The sequence below is a fragment of the Physeter macrocephalus genome, chromosome 14 (genome assembly GCF_002837175.3).
Source record: "Physeter macrocephalus isolate SW-GA chromosome 14, ASM283717v5, whole genome shotgun sequence".
Classification (NCBI taxonomy): domain Eukaryota; kingdom Metazoa; phylum Chordata; class Mammalia; order Artiodactyla; family Physeteridae; genus Physeter; species Physeter macrocephalus.
The window spans coordinates 122,758,165-122,768,583 of NC_041227.1; the positions used below are offsets into that span (position 1 = coordinate 122,758,165).

The 10,419-nt window shown below is 56.3% G+C and overlaps 1 protein-coding gene across 1 annotated transcript in view; it reads left to right on the forward strand.

The window, feature by feature from the left end:
• CCDC57 (coiled-coil domain containing 57) overlaps positions 1–10,419 on the forward strand; it is a 73,173-nt gene that overhangs the window by 4,187 nt on the left and 58,567 nt on the right. The window contains exons 4-5 of the mRNA XM_028498132.1: positions 1,805–2,005; positions 7,251–7,437. Of these exons, the coding sequence (XP_028353933.1) occupies positions 1,805–2,005; positions 7,251–7,437 (388 nt within the window). The remainder of the gene's footprint in view (positions 1–1,804; positions 2,006–7,250; positions 7,438–10,419) is intronic.

Consider the following 10,419-nt stretch of genomic DNA (forward strand, 5'->3'; position numbering starts at 1 on the left):
CGGTACGCGGGCCTCTCACTGTTGTGGCCTCTCCCGTTGTGCAGCACAGGCTCCGGACGCGCAGGCTCAGCGGCCATGGCCCACGGGCCTACCCACTCCGCGGCACGTGGGATCCTCCTGGACCGGGGCACGAACCCGTATCCCCTGCATCGGCAGGCGGACCCTCAACCACTGCGCCACCAGGGAAGCCCTCCTCTGCCCATTTTTAATCGGGTTGTTTATTGTCTTGTTTTTGAATTGTCAGAGTTCTTTGTATGTTCTGGATACAGGTCTTTTGTCAGATATATGATTTTTTTTTTTTTTGCCACACCGCAGCATGTGGGATCTTAGTTCCCCGACCAGGGATCGAACCTGCTCCCCCTGCATTGGAAGCACAGAGTCTTAACCACTGGACCGTCAGGGAAGTCCCCCAGATATATGATTTGCAAACTTTTTCTCCCATTCTCTAGCTTGTCTTTTCATGGTCTTGACAATGTCCCTGGGAACACAGTTCTTACTGCTGGTGCTGGTGGTGTCATGCCACTCTGTCGCCTTGTGACGTTTCTTTCCCATGAGGCCGTTTTCATGTGCCCTTTCAAGTCCATAAGTACATAGGTTACACCGTCCTGCAGACTCTGCATCTTCCATGGAACAGAACACCTGGCTGGTGACAGACATTGCTTGGCGATTTCTGTCTTTTGTGGGGAGCAGGCAATGCCCAGAAATCAGATGCCTTGTCTTGGCTGAAAGTTCATTTTTGCTGTTGTAGTGGAGATGGTCTGGACCACTTTTCTGTTTCTGGGATTACAGACCTATGTCACATATGAGAGGAGGGGGTCTTCAGATGCTTGCCCTTTCCCAGTTCTGCCCCACCATCGGGATGTTACGTCCCCCCACATGCTAGAAACAGGAAATAAACATGTAAATAAGAGCTTTTAATCCTGTCTTGATAATGACAGATGGTTTGATTATCCTGAGGAAAAAAGTCTACCTTGAAGTGTTTTTTTGTTTGTTTTTTAGTTAACAGTGTACATTTATCAAATGGTCACCTTTTTTAGTGTATGTGATTAAATAGAATAAAATATTCATTATGAATTCTTTGTAGGAGGCCCTGGAATAGGAAGATATTTTATCTTCCTGAGAATAAAATTGGCAAGTTGAGGGTGTAGAGAGGTGTGTCTTTCTTTCTGCCTGTCCTTTTCCCCTCCTTATGTTGGGAGAGCAGACATTGTCGAGAGCGGTAGCTGAAGGACAGGGCGGCCCTGGAGTTCTGGCCAGGACTCTACTTGGGCACCTGTTAGCCACCCCGCAGCTGCCCCAGGTTGTTCGTGCAGCCAGGACTTCCCTTCCTGCCCCTTCCTATGCCTTCATCCACTTCTGCCTTTTGATAGGCTTGGGCCTCCCTAACCCTGCCCGTGGTTAAGTGCCCTTTGTCTCCACCTGGGACTAGGGCCCAGGAAGAGGGTTTTAAGGCCCACTGTCCAGACACCTCCGTGCAGGGACTCTCCCCAACCAACCTTGGGTCCAGTGTAGGCTCTGCTGCAGGTGCCTGCATCCCCACTCTGGGGGCGACAAGTGGAGCCGCCTGGGAGCCTGGTTAGGTGGGACCGGAAGAGCGGCAGCTTGGCGGTGCGGCTGCAGGCTTGTGGGTGATGGAATTCGGCCGGAGGGGAGGCTGACCGGCATGTGTCCTTCCGATCTTTCTGGACGTTCTACCATCTACTGCTGCCCTTCTCTTGCTTCCCTGTCCTCCCTGCAGATCTGTTCCAGACCCCTTCCCAGAGCTGGCCACCTTCCTAACATTGTCTCTAAAACGGCCTCCCAGGTGCTGCGGGAACCCCTGGACATGGACACCATCCAGCGAGAGCTTCCCCACGAGCTGGACCAGGTGCACCTGGAGGTTTTGCAGCTGTGGAAGCAGGTGACTGAGATTGAGAAGCATCTCAGGTCAGCCCGGAAGGAAGGCAGGGGTGCTTCAGGCAGGCAGCAACCGCACACCTCAGACCCCGAGGCTGTCAGGGGAGAGGTGGGTGCCCTGTGGGTGCTCTGCGTCCTGTGCGGGACTGGTCTGGGGTGCCGTCTTGGCCAGTGAGGGGCCCGCCCGCCCGGCCCTCCCTCTTCTTCCTTGACTAGGCTGGCTCTGTCGGGGCTGTTCTCCACAGATGCTGCCAAGGGCTGCCAAGCCCCTCATCCTCCAGGTCGCTGAGATCCCTTTAGAAGCATGTAGGGAGGCTGCACATGTGAAGAGGACTGTTCTGTGTCCTCTAACACAGGAGTCCTTGACTGTGTGCTTCAAGGGCCTGGGAAGCCCTGAAATGGATGCAACATGGTGGGTTTTCCTTCCAGAGGACCCTCAGGGATGGAGCCTGTGGTTCTCATGAGCATCTCAGAGTGTTTGAGATGCTGTCCGGAGCATGGGCCACCAGGCCACCTGGCGTCCTGGTCCTGGTCAGGCCCTTGGCACCCAGTTCCCCTCCAGTTCCGTGGCTGGGTTTAAGCCAAGGTCCCAGGCCAGGGCAAGAGCTCTGCAGCAGCACGTTGTCCCCACATGTCTGCCAGACAGGCCACCTTCCTGCTTCCTGAACACCGTGATGGAGATGCTGCAAAGAATGGGCTTTCTTCACAGGGCATCGTGTGACATGCCTCCTGAGACCTGTCAGTTACCTATGATTATCTGCAGTCACAGATGGTGACCTGCAGTTACCTGTGATTACCTGTGGTTGCATATGGTGACCTATTCATAAGCAGAAGGTTTTAAGGACGGTAAAATGATGTCTGGAAGGCGTCAAGAGTCCGCAGGCAGAAGTAGCATCAATCATATGCCCCCCAGTGGTTCTCATCGCATGGGCCAAGTTTTGAGAGTGATACTTAAGGACACAAGAGGGACCAGGCTCCAGGACCTACTCTCGGGGACTGTGAAGGACCTGGAATGGAGAAGCTGCAACCCAGGACACTATCTGGCTTAAGGAACATGAGGGGGGCCAGCTGTGCCTTGGCAGGGGCAAACATATGAGGAGTGCCTGCAGAGGGAGATGGGCTGGTGAGGGGGAAGCTGAGGGAACCTGAGCCCCGAGGGGGCACTAGAAGTGGGATACTGAACCCTCTGTGCCATCGGTAGGTGGATGCTGTCCCCAAGAGCCCCAGACCTCCCCACAGTCCTGTAATCTAGGAGTTAAGTCCAGAGGCTCCGGGCCCAGCTGGGCAGCAAATGCCATTGGTGATGTGTCTGCTCTCCCGCCATGGCTGTTCCAGGTGCTGCCAGGGGCTCACTGCAGCCCAGGGACCCTTGCAGCTCTCCTGTTAGCAGCCCTCGCATAACTCTGATCCCCTTGTTTAGAGTGAAGGGGGAAGAAACCATGCAAATGAGTGGAAATTTAAATCGAGGTATTTAATCCCTTGGCAGACAGCCTGGGAGCTGAAGCAACTTGAGGCCCAAGGCCGCTCTCCCAAGGTGGGTGTTGAGTGAGCTCTCTGGGCCTTAGTTTCTGCATGGCTATCAGGGTCCCACCTCCTTCCAGGTCTAGGCATCCTGTGACCTTGGTGAGGTCACTCCCAGGGTGAGAAATTGGAGGCACAGGAAACCCTTTGCCCAGGCCGGCCAGGCCCACCCAGGCTCTGCTCGTAATTGCCCAGCTGTGTGTTGGGTGCCCAGAGAAGAGGATGTGGGCCCCAGGCTTCTGAGGCTGGGGAAGAAGTGGTCGGGAGGGCTAGGATGCCTCTGGGGCTCAGGTTGGGGTTGGAGTCACCACAGGAAACTCGTGGGTTACTTTAAAGAGAGAGGTGTGCACATATCCCGGCTCCGTCCACCAGGAGCCAAGGGGCAGTGGCTCCCCAGGGTGGGTGAGCGCACCCAGTGCCTAGATCGCATTCCCGAACTTCCTGCTCTGCTGAGAGGAACCAGGGTAAGTAGCCAATTCAACCACGGATTCATGACAGGGATGCAGGAGCCAGCATAAAGGGCTCCCACTGACCAGACCCAGGCCAGTCAATCATGAAGTCCGGGTGATCATCTATCTACTAAAACAGGGAGTCGCATTCACTCTGATGCAAATCAACTGACAAGAAAAGGAAGGAGAGAGGAAAACTCTTCCTTACTTAGAACATCAACCAAGGACATGAAGGGAATGACACAGCCAGGGGCTTGTCATCGGATGCGGAACTTCTGGACAAGCTGTTTATGTGGAATCTCCCCAGAAGTTGTTCTTGCTGGAAAGGAGAAACAGTAGCTTTCTGGTGCTGCAGCCTGTGGACACCACTTCCGAGAGATCAGCTCCCATCGCCAGCACTGGGGCAGATGGACATCACGAGCCTCCGGACAGGAGAGGGACACAGCCTCGCTCCTGGCTCCAAGCACAAGACCTCCTGACTCCAAGGACAGACCCAGACCGAGGGGCACTAAACCCACAGCCTGTCCTGTTGAGAACATTTTGCTGGGGACTTAGGGGACCCAGGATGCAGAAGCCATGCAGGATCCTGGACCCCGGGCAGGAGAAACAGGCCATAAAGGACGTCCTCTGGGCAGCTGATGGAGGTGCCTGTGGACTGTGCGTTAGGTCATAATGCCATGTCCCTGTGAAATTTCTGGTTCTAATAACTGGTTATTAAGAGAATGTCCTTGTTTTCAGAAAGTACAAACTGAAGTATTGGGGCATAAAGGGGTGCGATGTCTCCAACTCACCCTCAGATGGTTCAGAGAGAGATGTGTGTGGAGAGTGGAGGAACCACCAGCAGTGAGACAGGGGCGTGGGCCTCGGGCCATCCCTGCAGCTGCTCTGTGGGGGTGGGGCCCTGCCACACAAAAGCCAGCACCCCAGCCCAGAAGGGACCTGCAGACCCTGGAGCTCCCCGCAGTCACGGGAGACCCTGTGGGGCAGGGGGCTGCATTGTCACACTTCCACCACGGTTCTCTCGGCTCACCCAGGCTCCTCCCTCCTGCAGGCTGCCCTGCCCAGGCCCCAAACAGACGGATGCTGGGTTTCCCCAGGCCTCCCCACCGGGCACCTCGGACCGCTGGGGGGCAGTGTTGGCCGGCGATCCCTCTGGCTCTGCCTGGAAGCTTGGGAACCTGCCCCGAGGGAGCCCGAGCTGCCTCTCCCTGGGCCTCAGCCTCCCCGCAGGGCTTCTCCAAGGAGCCCAGGCACTCCCTTCCCTTGGAAACAGAGTCGTCGTTAGGATGCCTCAAGCTTTCCCTCTGCTGTGTGGATGTTTCCCTTCTGGCCAGGATGTTGGGACCTGCACCAGAGCAGGTGAGGGCAGGTGGATGGGGCCATCACGGGGTGGGACCTTGGGCCCTGAACGCAGCAGTGCAGAAGCTCCTGGGCATCTTAGGTCATTATTAGCATTGTGTCATTGTAGGGTGAGACTTCAGAGTCATCAAAATAAGCTTCATCTTACCAGGAACTGAGCTTAAGAGAGGTGGGGCCCAGCTGCAGCACCCGCTCATCACGTGCAGTCACTGTGTGACAACATGGGCCACTGAAGATCAGGACTCCCCATCCCCAAGCCCAGCCACGCCTCAGGCAGCATCGTTCCTCAGCTCAGGCCAGGGGCCATCTTTGCAGGGTGGGGTCCTGCTTTTGAAGAGATTTTTAAATCTCTAAGTGTTCTGAGTTTTGCACAGTCTCTGTTTTCAGGATTGTTCTTTCCTTACTTAAAATAACACAAGAGAATCCCACAGCATATCCTTGCAGAGGACAAAGCCTGGAGAAAGAGTGGCCCGGCCAGTCCCCAATCCCAGGACTACATCCCTGGAGGTTGTGTACCTTTCCCAACGGGTCGGGCCGGGGCTGGGGTCGGCCCCAGCCGCCTGGGGCCTGTGCAGCCCTGTGTGTGAATCCACGCTACAGGTCTCCAGGACACAGCCCTCCACCGGCCCTGGTCCTGTACACTCGAGAGACCCCGAGCCGGGGCAGCGGGGCGGAGGCCCTTCTCTGATGGTCCCTTTGCCGTATCACCTCCACACCCCGCTTCATGCCAGTACGTCAGGCATGTGCTGGAGGCACCAGTGTGCAATCACCATAGCTCCCAGGCCACAGGAGGGCACAGGTGCTTGCCAGCCCTGGAAAGGCACACCAAGAAACAGGGCCAGGACAGGTCGTGCTGGTCTTTTCCAGGGATGTAGAGCAGATTCCTTGTTCTGGCGCCAGCTCAAGTGGCTGGGACAGCACAATGCAGTTTTTCATAGGTGTCAGGAGCAGCCATGCCTAAGTAGGCCACCTGCTTCCTTTGGGGCCTTGGACACCACTGGCTCCTCCTGGGCCCCTGCCTGGCACAGAGGCAGCCACACATTCTCCTTTTTCCCTTTCTCCTTTCCCCACGCCCACCCCATTCCAAATACCCCTCTGGGTGGGACCACACATCTGTGTAGGAGCCACACGGTTGGACCATGAGTCCAGACTGGGATAGCGGGGGCAGTGGTAGGATGTAGGGCCACGTGGTGCTGCCCGAGCAATGGGGTTCAGACCTCAGGTGTTGGCCCAAGGCATCCTCCAGGCCCAGAAGCGGAGGCCCCAGGCGGCCACTGCTCCCTCCCTTGGCCTCCTTTGCTTTCTCTCTGGCACCTTCATCAGGGTCAGGATGGTGGGAAACCTGGGCCGGCCTGCAGGTGGTGGAGGGGAGTCTGAATGGCAGGTAGAGAAATGACTGAGACGGGAGTATGGACGGATGGAGCCAGAGAGGAGGCAGGGAAGGCAAGGGACTGAGTGAATGAGGTCAGGGGAGGCGTTGGAGAAGGGCCCAGGGCAGAGGGGCCCAGCAGTGCAGACGTCCAGGGCAAGGGGAAGAGAGTAATGGAGGCTGGGTTCCCGTCCCAGGCCACTTTTTGGGTCTCTGCTAGCCCCCTTCCACACCAGGCAGGCAGCAGGCACCCAGCCTGTGACCATGGGGCCCTCGAAGGGGGTCCGATCACACGTGTAGCCTTCCTGGGTCCCGGGGGCACCTTTGGAGGGAGCCCAGGCCTCGCTGCCAGCTGGCTCCTCACTGTCGTCACTGGAAAGACAAAGGCACTGGGGCAGGGCGCGGAGTAACCAAGCGCAGGCAGGCCTAGGCCTGGGAGCCTCGAGGGCCTTCATTCAGAGCCTGCCCTCAGCCCAGCCCCGCCCCTGAGAGAGAAGGCGGGCGTGGATGCATCATGTTGGAGGGATGTCACCCAGCGATGTGGGTTCTGGGACAGTCGTTCGGGCGGTGGCGCCCACCATCCGCACCCTCACTTCCACTTCCCGTTCCCCTCCAGGACTCATCTGATGGCCTCTGCTGTGTGGGTTTGTTCACAGGGCCCGGCACGTGGAGGACCCACAGGGACCGAGGACGAGGAGGCACAGCCCTCTCAGGCCCTGTCTGTGCCCCGACTCCAGAGGAAGCTCAAGGAGGCAGCCAGGAAAATCCTGCGGCTGCGCCTGGAGAAGGAGCAGCTCCTGGAGCTGGGGAACCGGCTGCGTGCAGAGCTGGGCCACCTCACTGGTGTGTCACCGCCCCCCCCCCCCCGCCCCCGGCCCAGCATCGCCTGCGCCGTGTGGTTGGGGATGCTGGCAACAGAAGAGCCGCGGTGGGGGGACCGGAAGAGGGCCAGAGGGAGGAGGGCCAGCCAGGCTGGCGGGGTGGGGGGTGTGGGGTTCAGAAGGGAGAACAGAGCCTCCCTGTGGAGCGGCCAGGTCAGGAGTCAGGCACAGAGCTCGGCTTCATCTCTGCAGTGGGAGTTCCGTGAACCCACTCCTCTGGCAGCATCTGTGAGAAAAATACCGCAGGTTAGCAAAGCAGCTGGTGTTTCTATGCGGCTTTGTGGTGATGGCAAAGGCTGCCGGGTTCCCAGGCCGGCTCGGGCCTTGGCTTCCTCGGGATAAAGGCGACAGTGTGTGCGGTGCAGCCGAGGCCGGGGCTGTGGACCGCAGACACCCAGGCTGCCCGTGGGGGTCTTGGGTGCTGGTTCCTGAGAAAGGGGCCCATGGAACCAACCAGAGCCACCACACATTGGGCCTCTCCTGGCGCCTTGGCACCATCCGGTTCTCACGAGCACCCCCGGGTCACCCAGCCTGGCTGAGTGGCGCTCTTGCTGCCTCTGCCTTAAGCCCCTCGGCTTTCCTGCAGCCGGGGCACAGGCCGCTTTCTCACAGCTTTTACTCCTCAACTTCTGTGGCTTCTGCTTGTCTGTCCTTTTCCAGCAAGAGCTTTGAGTCACTGTGATGATCCCAGAGTCTGGGAGCTTTGGGCTTCTGCCCTGTTGTCGACTTGAAACTAGGCCATCCCCGCTCTCCATGACAGCCCACCTCCTTGAGGAGCAAGGCCCCGGGCTTGTGTTTCCTACTGGAAGCAGAGCACCCCAGTGTGCCTCTCAGGAGCTCGGAGCCATGGGGTGTCTGCAAGATGCTTCCTCTTGGCTAACTAGAGTCTTGACTTCCCTCAAGGGTCCTCCTCACCCCCCAACCACTGCAGTGCCCAGAAAGCACTTCCCACTGAAGGGGAAGGAGGTCAGGCGGAACATCCATCCCCGGTCTCTTGCTAGCACTGAGCTGTGTGTACGATAATAGCAGCCTTTAATACATTGATATTTAGCCTCCTGAGATTACCGAGTGATTGGAAGTGGGACTTGGGAGAACCTAGGGAACAGCAGAGCTAAGGGGAGAGGGTGCGAGAGACCCTAGAAAATCTAAGGAGGAGCAGACAGGTCACTTGTGTTTTCAACAGACATCTTGCTGAGTGGCTGCTGTGTGCCAGGCACCTGAGATGCAGAGGTAAACCAAACCTTACTGTAAAATTAGCCCCTGTCTTATTTTGAGACTGCTGTAAACATCCGCCTTTGCACACAGGGGACTTGGGAGAGACTTACCTCAGAGGCTTTGTCCTTCTAAGAACCCACCCCCGAAAGAAGAAGGGTGAGCAGCGCTCACTGTATGTCTAGATACCATCAGTGTGCAAACAGCAGGAGTGGGCATCTTTCGCAGGGAACTGGCTCCGTCTCTCAGGACCCGCTTGATGAAGCCCTCCTTCTGTTCGGTCCTCCTTCTGTTTCACAGGTCGAGGGGGAAAGATTGGCTTTACTTGTTCCTCAGGGGCACTTCTAGACTATCTTCTGCCAAGTTCACTAAAAACGCCATTTCTTTTAAAGGCCATGCCAACTACTTGTGCTCCCCTCCGCACACCCCTGTCATTTTACGGCCTTTAGCCCTTATGGCTCCATTTCTTAATTCTACCCCATTCCCTCCCACATCTGAACCTTGCTGCTCCTTAACCTCAGCCTCCGTGCCAAGCCCTGCCACTGCCAGGGTTCCCTCTCCCAGCCCTTGAGGCCCCAGGCCTTTTTGATCACAGCCATGCCTCCCTCTCCCTCTGACCTTTTATTCCAGTGAACTTGTCTTTCCCCCTCATTGTGGCTTCCTGTAATCATCTGGCCTCAGGGCCAAATATTTGAGTCATCCACCTACCTATCCATCCATCATCCACCCACCCATTCACCCATCTATTTACCCATCTACCCACCCATCCATCACTCATCCATCATCCATCCATCCAGTAGAGGAGCCCCTGATCGGTGCAGACCCTCCATCTCCAGGCCCAAATCTGACTGAACTCCTCTCCCCAGGCCTGGTCCCTATGCCTCCCAGTGTCAGAGAAAGCCGCAAATCCCTAGTGACCAAGTTTGCAGCCTTCTCTGAAAGTTGGAGCGACCTCAGCAGTAGAACTTTCCATGCCTGGTGTTTTCATTAGTGGTAGACTTTTAACTACCTTTCATTTTCTTCTCTGGTGATTTGTCTGTATGGATTTTCTGCCTCTTCTTGGATCAACTTTGGACATTTACATTTTGCTGGAAATCTATCCAGAGTTCCTAGCCTTTAAAGTACTACCGTAGAGTGGCACATAGTGGCTCATAACTCTCTACTTTCTTCTGCATCTGTGCTTGTTATCTCCTTCACTTTCTAAGACTTCCATATGTGCAGAGATGTGGCATTCAGCTCCAACTGCCCTTCGCCCATTGGCTATGCACACATTGACTCAGTGCATCTTTGCAACAATCCCAAGCATGAGGAAGGCTCCCCTTAAAAAGTTTAGAACCACGTAGACATGGAAAAGTCAAAAATCAACAGATTTGATGTCATTACATCTTTTTCTTTTAATTTATTTTTTATTTTTTTGGCTGCATTGGGTTTTCATTGCTGTGCACGGGCTTTCTCTAGTTGCAGCGAGCGGGGGCTGCTCTTCGTTGCGGTGCGCAGGCTTCTCATTGCAGTGGCTTCTCTTGTTGTGGAGCACAGACTAGGCGTGCGGGCTTCAGTAGTTGTGGTACGCAGGCTCAGTAGTTGTGGCTCACGAGCTCTAGAGCGCAGGCTCAGTAGTTGTGGCGCACGGGCTTAGTTGCTCCGCGGCACGTGGGATGTTCCTGGGCCAGGGCTCAAACCTGTGTCCCCTGCATTGGCAGGCGGATTCTTTTTTTTTTTTTTTTTTTTTTTT